We start from the raw sequence: 14266 nt of genomic DNA on the forward strand, positions 1-14266 counted from the left end.
GTTCCATGAGGTTTTTTGTCTTTATTTACTGTAAAACAAACATGAATCTAGTTCTATTTCTATCACTGTACTATTTTAAGCTATTCTAAGAATTTCTTAAGATACAAGCTCAGAACTTTTTCCTACAAGGTGGAAAATAAACAAATGCCCTAGGTTCTTAACAGTATGCGATGTTTAATGTTTTACTTGACAACTGTCACTTGATGTCATCAACAGCAGTTTGAGTCTGTTGCATCCATTTCTTCTCATTCGCACTCTTTCTTTTCCACTTGAGTGAGGCCACCAAACCCAATTCCTTTGGGACCAAAATTTTTTGCATAGCAAACTGCAAAAGAAGCAGGGAGATGTGTTTTCATATAGAGGTAAATGACTTTTGATTTTAGTACTGCTTCCAAACTTCAGTTAATAAATGGAAGGAAACCTGAGATAACGTCTTTCTCAGAAGCATTGACAAGTTCTAATAATGAAACTGGAATCACGTGTTTGAATTTAAACAAAAGTCACATCTGATCTTCTCAAAAAAAAAAAAATTAAGAAACTGTATGTATTTAAGATCTAAGTAACATTTTCATTAAAGCTACTTGCCTGTCTGAAAATACTCAGTAAAACTTGGTCTGTATGAGTAATACAGACTGAGTAGTAAGTCAGAGATTTTTCGAAGGTGGTTAAAAGAACTAGAGCATAGTCCAGAAACTATTGATTGTAGTTTAAACCATTCCATTTTAACTCTGTATTGCTAAGTGTGTACATAGTTATTTATCACAACTCTGCTAAGGAAATAGTAACGGTCATCATATTTCTCCAAATATGCTAATTTGATCACTGACAGTTGTCAGACTGTACCCAAAGTCACAGAACTTAAGTATTCTTCTCTAGGATTGTCTATAAAGTTTAGCCTCGGGTATAAAAACTTTTCCTGTTTTCCCCTTAAGCTATTTCTAAGAGTCAAGTGAAGTCTATGAACTTTCTTGATCTGAGAGGAGCATTTGGATGTATAATTTGGCATTAATGTGTTACCTTCGGTGCTCCCAATATAGTGGAAGTATCTTTTAACTGTTACTGGCAAGAATTCAAATTAGAACTGTGACCTTAAATGGATGACCTTTGAAGATCTGTATCTTTGCGGATTTTTTTTCCTTTTTTTTTTTTTATTGAGTGAGATTGTAGAGGTACAAGAGTCTGCCCAGTGGATGTGGCCACTGTTCCTGTTAGAAGGTCTGAGAACAGATCTGAGAGGATATCATATTTGTAGAAAAATTACAGCTTTAAAATTTAAATGTTAATATTAGAAGATGCAACTGCAATGTTACCATGGCTCTTTCCTTTGCCTTCAGAAAGCTGTTAAAAAAAAGATAAAATTCAATTTCTTGGAAGTTGTTAAGCATGCAACAAGGTAAATCGTAACGGCAATACTAGGTCTAAAAGACTAATTTTTAGATTGATTTAATAACCCAGTTCAGCTCATTACAATTCTTACCTTTGCAGTAGAGCTCTCCATCTTTGTCTGTAACATTTGTAGATTCTAAACTCTTTCCACAAATAGCACAGCGGAAGCACGTCTTATGCCAAGGCTGAGGAAATTAAGACAATTCATTGTATATTACAGAAATTGCACAGCTAGCAAATACAGGAAACAAAGAACTATTACTTTTTATGACGTGAAAACGTTAAAATTGTTTTGTTGATCTTATAGCTTCCATTTTTAATCATTCCAGGTTAGTCTTTTTCAATTACTTTATTATCCTATATCAAGAAGCTGTGGGTGCCCCATCCCTGGCAGTATTCAAGGCCAGGTTGGATGAGGCTTTGAGCAACCTGATCTAGTGGAAGGTGTCCCTGCCCATGGCAGGGGGGTTGAACTAGATGACCTTTAAGGTCCCTTCCAACCAAACCATTCTATGATAAGATCTTACCTAGTGACTTTGTTATTAATGGAGGTCTAGTAAAAAGCAGGGAGCTATAGATATTACTCTTGTTTTAGCCATTTCTTTGATGTGCAGAGGTCATATTCTAGTGAGAGTTCCTAGAGCTGAGAGCTAGCGTGCCATGTGAGACAGCCTTTTGTTTTTCTAGTCACAGGACCTCTTTAGTATATCTGCAATTACTACTACAAATAGATATTTATATTATAAATATCCCCAGAGATAGTAGTAGAATAACAGTAGTAGAAGAGCCAGCCTGTACAGTAGCCAGGAGTTGTTCTTCAGACATCAACAAGATGCAAAAAGTTGAAGGTGGCTTATGAAAAGCGTATGGTTTTAAACCTGAAAGTACATTGGACTCCCTAGCAAATTGGTAATTGTCCGTGTGTTTTCTTCATCAAGACTATGAGTAAGTATTTAAAAGATGAAGGACCTGTTGGCTGTAGTTTATCACCACTATAAGAGTGTTTTATTTCTAGTGCTGTAGACTTAAAGACTACTTACTTTTCCTCCTCCCATGATCTTCTCTGCAGCATACACTGACTTGCCACAGCGGGGACATTTATCCACATCTACTATCTTTTTGGCAAACTTTGAAGGATTAGTTGGTGTAGAAGGGCGAGCAGACTTTGGTGACCCCCTAAAACAGAAGTTTTCAGCGTTTTAAAACACTGCTTAAAATGTTATCTTCATTCTAGAAATACGATTGCATGATTTTTTGGTAAGGGATAAAAAATACCAAATTATTTAGTCTTATGCAAAAGGCAGTGGGGGAAAGAGAAAATGCAGGTATTCTATTGAATTTCGTGTTTGTGTAATTGAAAAGCTGGTGCTGTAACTGCTGGTACCTGTTTTGGGCTGAGTACATAGTGCCGACAGCAGCCACGTGCAGAAAAGGTTATATTTAATGAAAAGTGAAAGTAAAAAAGCTTTCTGTTTTATTGTGAGGCAAGAGGGGAAAATAAAAGCGAAAGACTTCTCTGTTCTCTGTAACTGGCTATCTGCTGGTACTCAGTGAGTGGAAAATAAAAACTAGGTTTTGCATGCTGTTGTTTCCTTAGTCACTGTATTGTTTGGATAGGGAACTGGGGTTCCTCGCTGGCCCTGGGTCAAAAGTACATCGGAAAAGTAGCTTTGCTTTGTATTTCTGGACTTTGTGCTTTATGTCTTTGTGCTAGCTTAGAGCCTCTCACAGCACGACTTTTGAATTACTGGATTGTTGGTCTGCAACAGGTCATTAAATCTACAGGACGTGACAGTTTTTGATACAGACCTCTGCCCGCAATGGGTTTATATCTTACAAGGAGTTACAGTTAAATACATTATTTAAGCTTTTATTTCCTGCCCAGCATATTGGTTAATTCGTTTCCTTATAGTTATACCAGAAGAAAGCATTGTCGATTTGGAAATGTGCAGCTTTGAGAATCGTAGAAGAATACTATAAAAATGTACTGTCACAGATAATTACGTGCTTTTGGAAGATGGTATCCCATTAGAATTCCTTTGTTCAAACATATTCTCGGTGTGTTTGCGAGAGTTATTCGAGCCACAGGGAGGATTTAGAAATGTTATTTCCTGCCTTGAGAGGAGAGTTAACAGTATGTGGTAGCGTGATTATTTCTCTAACAGTAAAACTTAACTGTATTTTAGTCTCTGACAGGGAAAAAAATAATTCTCACATTCTGTGGTGAATGTGACTTTACCACTGTGCTACTAATGGCAAATTACAGTCGCAGAGAATATTTACGTCTGTGGTGGCATATAAAGGCTGCTTCTGCAGAATAATTGCCCATTGAAGGAGGAGATGCTGTATGAAGAAGGCTTAAAGAGCCTGAATGTCATTAAAAACTGGTAAATTACAGTGTCCACTGAAGGAAAGGTCATAGGAAAGTCTGCTCTGCTACTTATGCTGGATGTTGTTATGGAAACAGGATAAAACATCTAAAATATCCCGCTAAGTGACGAGTAGTACTAGAAAAAGGTGCTGTCAGTGGGATTTAACTCACTGTTGCAGGTTCAAGCCCAGATGGTCACCAGTGTCAGTGCTGAGACATCCTGCTCCTTGTCCGAAGCCAATACCTTTGGGACCATATTTTCTCCCGTAACAAGTTTTGCAGTAGATTTCGGATTCATGAGCCGCTACTGTGGTACTGTCCAGAGCTTTTCTGCAACCCACTGAAAACAGGAAGAGAGAGGCACGTATAAACATTTGTGTTTTCAAATTTGAATTTATTTGCTTCCAAATAGTTACAATTAATGTTTATTTTTCTTTATCTTTAAAAATCTAGGAAAAGAAGGGTGTTAGCCTGTAGTCAGTTTAACTTCAGCGGGCTGTTGCTAAAGTAGTTGTGCACGCACACAGCATGCTCTTCTTTCGCCGTTCTAAAGTTATACTCTAATCCTAGGAAAATCACAGGCTTGTTGAGACAATTTATCTAGATCTGTGAAGCTCAAGATGAATTGGAGGTCATCATCCTAAACTCCCAGATCTTAAGGAAAAAAAAAAAAAGGAGGTTGCAGAGGTGCTGGCTCTACTGTGCATGTGCACCTTTCAAAATCATCACTCTAAGTCTGCAGTGGCTTTATTATCTCAGCCCGTGCTGTTTTAATGTGGAGTGTTTCTACAAGAGGATGTAACGTACATGCCACATCTGGACAGAGTCAAACAGGACATGTTTTATTTATCTAGTCACATTTGTTTGAGCTCTAGTGCAGGGCGAAGCAACGATCCCAAATAACTGGTAGTCTCAGCTGTTAGACTTCCTCTGGGATGACCAGAGTATGACTATAGCTGTTCAAAAAACAGAGACCTCTTCCTAGTCATGTTCGTTTCAGAGAAGTACTACTTGGCTTGGCTCCCTAGGAAAGATCTGGGAGACTTTTGGACAGAAGGTGCCATAGGAACGCCCGACATTGATAATGGAATACGAGTTATATCCTCTGTGGCGCTACTTTAAACCTAGCCTCAACTTGGAAAGACTGCAAGCTAAGGAGTGCTAACAACTGCTTATTTGGGGATCTCAGTAAGCAGATATCCGTGTTTTGAGAAATAGAAGCCAGAGCTAGAGCTAAGAAGCGTTGTTGAGGCTGGTCTGGTGTATATTCTCATTGAGCAGCCGTGGAGCCTGGGTTACTCTCTCCTCGGTTCTTTGCTCATCTGAAACACGGTCAGCATTTAGAGACTGAGTTCTGTTACTGGTCCAGTGGATTTCCTTGCTGCTTATGCATGGAAATTGGACAATAATGAAGGAAAAAAACAGTAGCAATGCTCCTCATCTGCTTGGTGACTGCGTATGCTGCACTGTTTTGGGAACTTGTCATGAGACAGCCCCCACCCCAGCAAGAGAGGATGAAGCTTTCAGTTTGGAGTGGCTATAGAAAAAAATCAGGTATGCGTAAAAATTAAAATGTCAACAGTCCTTACAAATTATTTGCTGTTTTCAACCGTGGTTGATAGGGGAAAAAAATAGGGAAAAACTTTCTCTCCAACTTCCCTTGACCAAGTGCATGCCCCACAGAGGGCATCCCAGTCGTGCATGGACTGTTGCCAGCTTGGAGAATAAAGTTGGTTTGCTCCTGTAAGCAACAGAAACCTGTGAAATACACAAGTATTGAAGGCAGTTGGAAGTTCAAGCTCTAGAAGAGCTAGCTAAGTGTTTGATTAGTCCTTTTTTCCTCCATGTTTATTTTAACTGTCCTGCTGTGAGTCTAAAATTTATCCGCATTGGAGAATTTAAGCTGATACTGGAACCTCTGCAGCTTTAATTCTGTCCATGTACTGTGTAAAGGGGAAAATAATTTGCAAGGACCTTCATAGTTAATAGAAATAAAACGAGGGGCTTCTGTTAAATGTGTGAACCTGATCCAGTCGTGCTACAGTCTCTTCTGCTTTGAGATGATAATTGTGTTTGCTAAGGGAGTTAAAGGATGATGGGAACTCTAGCAGTAGATAAAGTGTTTCTATTTCTGGCACCTTAGGGATAGAGTATCAATTCACCACAACAGATGGAGCAAAAGCCCTTGAAGTGCTATCGTTGAAATAACTTGGAGACCTGTCGCCTGCCAGCAGATACTGTTCACCAGCCAGCACTAAGAAGTTTCAGGTTGATGGTGTGAGATCCTGCCAAATGTCCGGCATGGCTGCGGTTTAAGTAAAAGCTGATGGGGAAACAAGGCAGGTAAACAGCAGTCTGCATGGGAAAAAGGGTTTGGTGGAAACAAGTTTCTTTCTCGTAATGTTTGTGGGGAAAAAACTGGAGTGGAGAGAGTATGATTTGTAGTTTAGCTTGTCTGATTCTTACTATGTTAGGAGGTTAGTTTGACTTGTTTATACTTTTGCCCAAATTGAACTTTTTGGTCAAAAAATTGGTGTTGTTTGCATGTCTGGGCAAATATAACATAAATATATATTTTAAATATTTTTAATATAAAAATATATAAAAGCTCAACTAAAGAGGTTGACTGTTTCTGTACCTGAGATGAGGTTGCGGAGGATTGTTTTTCTTCTGTTAAGAAATGAAATCCTGTAATTGATTCATTGAAAAGCCCATGAACATGATACATGATTCTGAGTCATCCAGAGCTGCTGATTAGTGTGTGTGAATCATGAGTAAAGTAAAGCAGATTAACATGCCTCTTATATGCCACCTGGGCTTAGATGCATCTTTAGTTTTTGACCTTAAGCATACTTCTGCTGGGAATACTTGTTTTTAGTATTAAAATATTACCTATAATATAATAATATTACGTATAATATAATAATACCTATTAATAATATACTTCAGATGTAGCAGTACAAGGACAAATCAAAATAATAATAGTATAAAGAATCAAAACAGACAAAAAAAAAAAACAACCAAAAAGCAACAAACCAACCAAAATTAAAAAAACCACCACAACCAAACAGTTGGCAGAGCTAATGAATTTATGTTGTTTATCATGAATCGTTTTAAAAAAAAAAAAAAGTTATGCTAACAATGAAGCTTGAACTTGTTCCAATATTAGGTAAGAGAGAAATATTATTAGCTATGCCCTATTAGGACAGCTGTTTATTTTTATTAGACACTCAAGAGTCTACTGATTTGTCTTCTTTTGTCCTATCATTTTCCAGCATTTGGTAAAGCACAAGCATCAGTTAAAATTTTTCTAGTAATTATCACATTTATGTCCCTCTCCCTATAGTTTCTCTGATATCTAATATTAATTGTTATCAGGAGCACCTAGAAGCAATAAGAAGTCTCTAGTTTTCACACAACTGAGATTTTTGCTGATCTATGAGAACGGGCTGAAGGTTGTCATTTATATGAAAACTTGTTGAGGGAATTCTTCCTTACTTGATCTTTTAGGCATCACTTGCATCAGAGAAAGACAAAAACATCTCAAGCGTGTGCTTTGGTCTGATTCTGTCAAGCGCTGTACTGTGTCATCTAAGCATGAAATATCCATCTCATGTTTCCAAGCAAGAATCCTCTATCCATCCAGGAAAGGAGGGTGAAAATTGGATTCAATGGCTTCTAAGCTGTCATGCTGGAATTTGTACTGCAAAGGTACTAAATCTCAAGCATTGTCTGTGAAATAAACTATTTAGCTGTCTTTAGTTTTTAGCAAATCGTGTACTCTCTCCACAGAGGGCAAATGGAGCTGAACTGATACCTTCTTTCTAATTTTTCAAGTGCTAGTTCATCTGTATGGAAAGCAAAACTCCTGGAAGCTATCTGCCAAAAATTAAAAGTGCGTGGAGTAAAAAAGTAAGTGAAATGGGACTATATGGAATATGGGGAAGGAGGGGTTTGAGGTACTTGTAGAGTGTTGGTGAGAGATTTTGATGACACCGGGGTCATCTTTCCTGTGTGAAATGAATTAATATTAGGATTCACCATAAGAGTAATAATCTCCTATAATATCCTAAATATATATCATATACTTTTGTCTTATGAGTGCTGTGTGTTTAGTTCTTCTAGAGTTTTTAACTTGAAACAAACCTATAATATGCTGTGTTGCTGGACAGGAGGTAGGGTTTCTTGAAGTATTTCTAGATACTGTGATTCTACAGCACTCTAGTGTCCCTAACAAAAATCATCCCATGCATGGTTGGAAAAAGAAAAGCTAGGAGCCTGAGAGGCAGATTGCTTGGGGCAAAGGGCTAGAAAACTGGGCTTGATTATTAAGAGCTGTTATGGAGTAGCAAAGTGGCATTTCGGAAAACCATCTGATGCTCCTGAAAACAGATTAGATCATTTTCCATCCCTCAGTTACTAAGAGGATGGGAAACAGGTTTCGTCTTTAGATTTCTAGAGTGTGCCGGACCAGAATCTGCCTCACTGTGCTGTACTTCAGGTAGGATGGTTAACATGTGACTGCTCTCTACATCAAACTTTCCCAGAAGTAAGATGCATACACTTTACAAAACTTCCCCTATGTGAAATTCAGTCTGATGCTGGGTGCTTCTACCATCCTGTAGGTTGCTTAAGAGCCTGCTGTAGGTGTCCTGTGAGCAAACATGTTCAATCGAGGAAAACTACGAAGCTTCTTTATTGCATGCAAAGTAAGACAAAAGATAATTTACTAGCTTTAATGGAAGATCTATACAGAGCTATGGGAATACTGTGAAGTTAAAACAGCATAGCCCAGCTTACTGCAGAGGAAGCACGTCTTGTGAAAACTCCTTCCATTGCACTGGATTTCCTCAGCATGGTACACTGTCTTTTCACAGGCACCGCATTTGGCTCCACCTCCCCAGTTCGGCATCCTTATGTCTGAAGGGTAACCTAGAAAATCAAATTACATAAATAAATACAAGAGGAAAAATGCATTCTTTTAAACAGAACAAGTTTGTTGTTTTTTTTTTTTAATTATTTTTTCCCCCCTCACCTATCAACTCCTATTGCAGTGTGGCCCCAAGCCAATACGTGCTGGTGTGAATTACACCACAGTACTTGTAGTTTATTTGGTAGCAGAGAGTTGAGGTGGTAGGTGAGAGTCCACTCAGCTTCTACAGCCTTGCTGAGGAGGGGAGACCTGGGATGCCAGGATCACTCAAACCTCTTCTGGAGAAGCGGTTCTAGGATTTATTTTCCAACAAATAGACAATTTTCTTTCAATCCTGCCCTCCCTTGTATCCCAGCGTAGCCTTTTCCTTGCAGTTTTTGCTTTATGTGTGTTGATCTGGTTTCTCGAGGCAAGCTTTGATGGAGGCTAGCAAACACTTTGAAGCTTTACTGGAGTTTAAAAGCAAAAGTATGGAGAGTATTTGGCATTAAATTTTCGACAGAACAGTATTTTACCTAGAGCCTCTGTTAAGAGACAGCTTATAGTACTATTTATACCTTTCCAAAGCAAGTACTAGTTCAGCCAGTGCCACACGAGCTTCCTCAGTGACAAGTATAATGGCAATTTTCTGTGTCAGTATGATATCATGTTATACAGTTCACACCTTGATAATTCCACCTTGAAGTTTAACAAACGTACAGTGTTATTTCAGAAGACACTTTAATAGAAACAAGTTGGTTGTTGCTTTTCTGAATTCCTCATGAAACAGCTGCAAGATCACTGTGCTGCACAGCTGTTATAAGGTAATAACAGATATGTTCCTAAGGTGCTCAAGGAATGTTTTTCTTTGTCAGTTGTTTTTAAAATCTAAACATCTGAGGAAAAAAAAAAATAATAGAGTGGTGCTTAGGGTTCCAGTTCTTGCTATTCTAGTTACTGTTGAAGTGACTTGCCCAAGGTCACACAGGAGGGCAGTGTCAGAGTCAAGAGCCCAACTTCAGTCGCCTGATGGCACGCTCAGTAAGTGCCCTTCCTGATGATTGCACTATCAGGCATCTGAAACAATCCCAAACTATGGTTTGCCCTTCTGTTTTCTTGTTTGAGTCATCGTTTCTGGAAAGACTAGGATGTCATCTTGTCATCTGCACATCGTATTATCAGCTTGTTCGAAGCTCCTGGCGCAGACCTTCCTCCTTCTTCTTGGAAAACCAGTCACCTTCTTATTATAGTTCTTTCAAAGCCTGCTTGTGCTATTTGTATTTGATTAAATTCAGCATGAGACATTCTTAACTAAGAAAAGGATACTAAGTGCTGAATCAGGTCAGCTACCTGAGAATTTTTTTCTGAAGTCAAGTGAGAGGGGGAAATTTTATCACAGCAGTGGTGTAACACAGCTGGTATTTTAAATGGCTTGCATTTTAGAATAACATTTTACAATGTCTGTACATTGGGCACTGATGTCCCATGTTTATCATCATTTTAGTGACTTCTGTACTGTATCTTCTGAATTTCAGAATGAAATGAGTGATTTCTGTGTGCCACCTCTGCAAGCTGAAACTGAAGCTAAAGGGAATTCTTTCTGGCTACTGACACTAAAACTGCGTAGCAGTATAAAAGACATGTCTGTCCAGCAAAAAGAAGATAGCATAGGAATGTGTGCGCACACTGAAGCAATAGCACTGAAGACATAGCAACGTGGGCACGTTTTAACAATCAGTGTTTGATAACAAAGCATATCCAAACATCTCCGCTTTAGTACTGTGGTTATCAGTATATCATTAACCCTGTATAATTACATATTCACTGTTGTGACTGTTACCTGCGGTAGACATCATACCTGTCATCCTCACGCAAGACCAAATCTCTCCTTCTCTTTGTGAGGCTGATTTATGCTCAGCTGAACAACCTCCCCAGCTCAGTCAGCCTAGTCCTCTGCTGTCATACAGCAACGGCATCGTTAATCTCTTTCAGACTCCATCAGTTCTCTTGGGAGGCTGTTCATGAGCCAAACTGCTCTGACACTTAGAAAGCAGTAATGATGCAAGAAGGAAAAGAAAGCTCAGCTTGCCTCTAAATCTGTTTATCTGTGATATAACGAATAAGAAGCAAAAATCGGATGTAGCTGTAATAAGAAACAAAAAATAACTGCACACAAGGAACAGACTATGAATTTAGTCCCTTCTTATTCAGTGAACTTTGAACAGCACTGTTAAAATCTTTTTTTCCATTTCTTTTAAATGGGAGATAAAGAAACAGAGAGAAATCTTTCATGTAGGTAAAACCTTATTGTCTCATTCTGCCATTCTATTTTTTAGTACTTTTGTATTGGTGCCATTTTTTTCTCTTATAAAAATAGTTCAAGTAGTGTTTCAAACATTTTAAGAGGAGGAAGTGTGATAAAAATGAGTTTTGTGACACTTTCTTGAAAATCTAAAATGAGATTTTTGTGCTAACAATATTTCCTTTCAAATCAAGTTTCCAGTCAAATCCCTTCCCAGCTGGAGCAGCACTGATAGCTGTCTGGGAGAGAGTGGTTTGCACCTCCAGCCTCTGTAAAGCCAGCCTCTGGCTTCTGCTCTTTTAGTTCCCCTCAAAAGCACACCAAGCATTTTAACCGGTGGCAATGGGATACTTGTTGGAAAGCAGCTCGAATTACATCATTAGTTGAAAGCAAAAAATAATCTCTGAAAAGTCTGATAATGCGTGATAGTGAACCTGGTGCTGTTATGATCTGTGGTTAGAGCTTTTAAAAGAACCATTGCTCCTGGTACTAAGTATAGTAACATGACTGGGCATGCATACACATTTTCCATGTTTTTTTGGCATCACCTGATGGGAAGCTGTAGGAGAAAGAAGTCACAGTAAAAACGTTCCCATAAAGATACTGGCATAAGAATGGCAGAGTATGCCATGATGTCTGTGCTGGCTGTCCTCACCTGGATGAGGTAACCAGAGCAAGTCTGTGCTCTTTGTGTCCTTGCTTTGTTCATCTCTCCAAACGCTGAACTGCAGTGGCCATCCCTGCAAATGCTGCCTCTGCAGCAGCATTACCATGAGCAGGTCAATTCCACAGGGTATATGGAATTCATAGTTTTCTGCTCATCCAAATTACAACAGTGGATAAAGCTCCATCCTCACAACATGCAACTAGAACTTGGTCTCCGGTGTGTCATAAGAAAAAAGTATACCCAAAGTCCTAATTTCACTTAGTTTCATTGGATGTGAATATCTCAATCCCCTGGAAATTCCTTGAACTTTGTTGTCTTGATCTGGTTAACTTGCAGTGACTGCTAACCACATGGTACTTGTTAGAGTTTGATGATCTAGGGGAGACCCATCCTAAATGTACGAAACATGACAGAGAAACTTTTGAGTGTTACTATTGCGACATGTTGGCAGGCACTCAAGGTACTGTTAAGCTGGAGGAGTGTTCTTGGACTTGCTCTAATAGTATTCAGCAACGTCTATCGTTCTGCTTCAAAATCTAGCTACTTTATGGAGTAGAATTTATACACATTAGATGTGCAGCCAAGCATACATGCTTCTCATTATTTGGAGATTGTGACACTACTATATAGGCTAGCCTTATAGCAAGGAAGCCTTTGAAGTGTTTCAGTGCTCTGTACAGGCATGAAAAAATGTGAGCCGTCTTCTGTTGAGCTATTAGTCACACCATAGAAATCTGGACGTCACATAACTGTCAAAGAGTGTCTCACTCTGTAATCAGAGTGTTATTGATAAGAATATAATCCAAAAATATATTTAGATCCATTGATCTGAATGGGAAGTGAATGCAGTACTGGCCCGTCGAAGTTGTGTAGAGGAGTAAAAGGCAGCGCTAGTGCTAGACAGCATGGTGCAGGTGAAAAAGATCTTGAAAGCAATTCCGGTGTTTCCTTGCTAAACACGAGGCTTTTCCCTTCTAAATGCCTATGCATTTGATAGTCTAGAGCTCAAGTCATCTCTGAATGGACTGCAGAAGTAATTTATTGTGTGGCTGGGAGGATTATCTCAGGATGCCACGTGTGCTACAGGATGGCTTTGAAGTGGATAAACAGAAGGGAAATGTCGTTTTTGTCGCTGTGGGTAGAAATGATGTTAGAAGTGCTGAACCAGGACCGATGGATAGGATGTGCCTTGCATCTCATTCTATTTCAGCCCCAGCTAGCTGTTTGCTCTAGACTCAGTTAAAAGTATAAGAATATTGATTCCTTACCTAATAAATAATCAGCAATAATATCAAACCAAATCACTGTCTACGTAGAAATGCAAGTAATAAGGCTACATTTGAAATTCTTTTCCCAGCTGAAGCCTCTGAGAAATGCCAACGCAGCCAGGGCTTCATTCCAGTATCTAATCACAGCTCCGCTGCTGACCTGTCCTGTGACCACCAGTGACTCATTCGACCGTCCTTAGCGTCACTGGCCTCACCAGCGCCATGGGGGTAGCAAGATATAGCTTCCTTCAAAAAAGTAGCAGTAAGATGCTGCTGTAGTTTTTCTCTTTCTCTGCAACTAACACCCACTGTTATGTTTTAGCTTGATGTGTCTGCAGCGTAAGGCACAATTCCTGCCACTGCACCTCCAGAAGCCTGAAGGTGTATTTGTCAAAGTCTGATCCATTGCAGAAAGCGTTCTCTCTCAGCAGAATATTCACAACAGAGAAAACGTTTGTGTTTGGACAGTGAGCTCGTTTAACGAAGATGCAACGTTGTTACGTATTTATAATCATGTTTCTTATATTCCGATGCATTCAATGGACCATGAATTCAGGTAAATTTTAAGTTGAACAGTTAGTGGTGTACATTTAACCTCCACCACCATCTCATGATGACTAGCATTTTTCCTTTATTTCTGCAGTAATCCAACACATGGAGATCAAGGGATGGGAATTTCCACACTGACACAGGAAAGTTAATATGATTTTTCATTGACACTAGTCGCTCTGAGTTACACGAGCCCTTTAGAAACAAAAGATTTTGAGTCACTTGATATGAAGCACGTGATGTGCAAAGCTGATGGAAAAACTCAGAGTCCTGTGTCTGAGTCCTTTGCTTTCATCTCTGTGTCCTTCCCAAGTATCTACTATTTTGCAGCATAGTAATGCCCCATTTCTTTTAAAACTTCCTCAATGCACACTTTTGCAGAAATTTAAGATTGTACCTCCAAAAAATATGATACCCTGACACTAGAACAAGGTAGTTGGTTCTGACTTAAATAACAACCATCCCTCCCTGCCACATAGAATTCAGTTTGATTCATGTGGCTGTGGGAAACTGCATCCTGCTGTACAAGTGACCTGTTTCTTTTTCCAGACCTAATCCTGGGCTATCAACTTTCACTTCTCCTTCCACAAGATCCTTCTCTAAATCCTTATCTGTGCACTAAGTCTTTTAAGCACCAAACAAAACTGTTACAGACTGTGGAATGTTACTGTGATGATTGAGATCAGACACAGAACTGTTTTATCTACTTACAAGGCTTTATTCTTTGAAATAATTTGACCTTTAGGTAGAAAACTTTTCAAAGTAAATTTATTTATTTATTTTTTAACTATTGGGGCTTTTCTGAAGACTT

The 14266-nt window shown here is 39.0% G+C and overlaps 1 protein-coding gene and 1 long non-coding RNA gene across 3 annotated transcripts in view; one reads left to right on the forward strand and one right to left on the reverse strand.

The window, feature by feature from the left end:
- On the reverse strand, window positions 1-8669 carry CSRP3 (cysteine and glycine rich protein 3). The gene is made up of 5 exons (XM_086613951.1): window positions 8558-8669; window positions 3929-4097; window positions 2427-2562; window positions 1478-1571; window positions 1-325 (listed from the first exon to the last, which is right to left on the reverse strand). The coding sequence occupies exons 1-5, from the start codon at window positions 8667-8669 to the stop codon at window positions 246-248; spliced, it is 591 nt and encodes a 196-aa protein (XP_086470077.1). The 3' UTR covers window positions 1-245.
- Window positions 4696-14266, forward strand: part of LOC147528537 (uncharacterized) — an 18131-nt gene continuing 8560 nt past the window's right edge. The window contains exons 1-4 of one of the 2 annotated variants that reach the window (XR_015222220.1): window positions 4696-5311; window positions 5901-6100; window positions 7268-7468; window positions 7550-7669. This is a non-coding gene — a long non-coding RNA (uncharacterized LOC147528537). The remainder of the gene's footprint in view (window positions 5312-5900; window positions 6101-7267; window positions 7469-7549; window positions 7670-14266) is intronic. The other variant, XR_015222221.1, reaches the window with a different exon arrangement.

This window comes from Tauraco erythrolophus, chromosome 6, assembly GCF_009769465.1.
Source record: "Tauraco erythrolophus isolate bTauEry1 chromosome 6, bTauEry1.pri, whole genome shotgun sequence".
In the NCBI taxonomy this organism is placed as follows: domain Eukaryota; kingdom Metazoa; phylum Chordata; class Aves; order Musophagiformes; family Musophagidae; genus Tauraco; species Tauraco erythrolophus.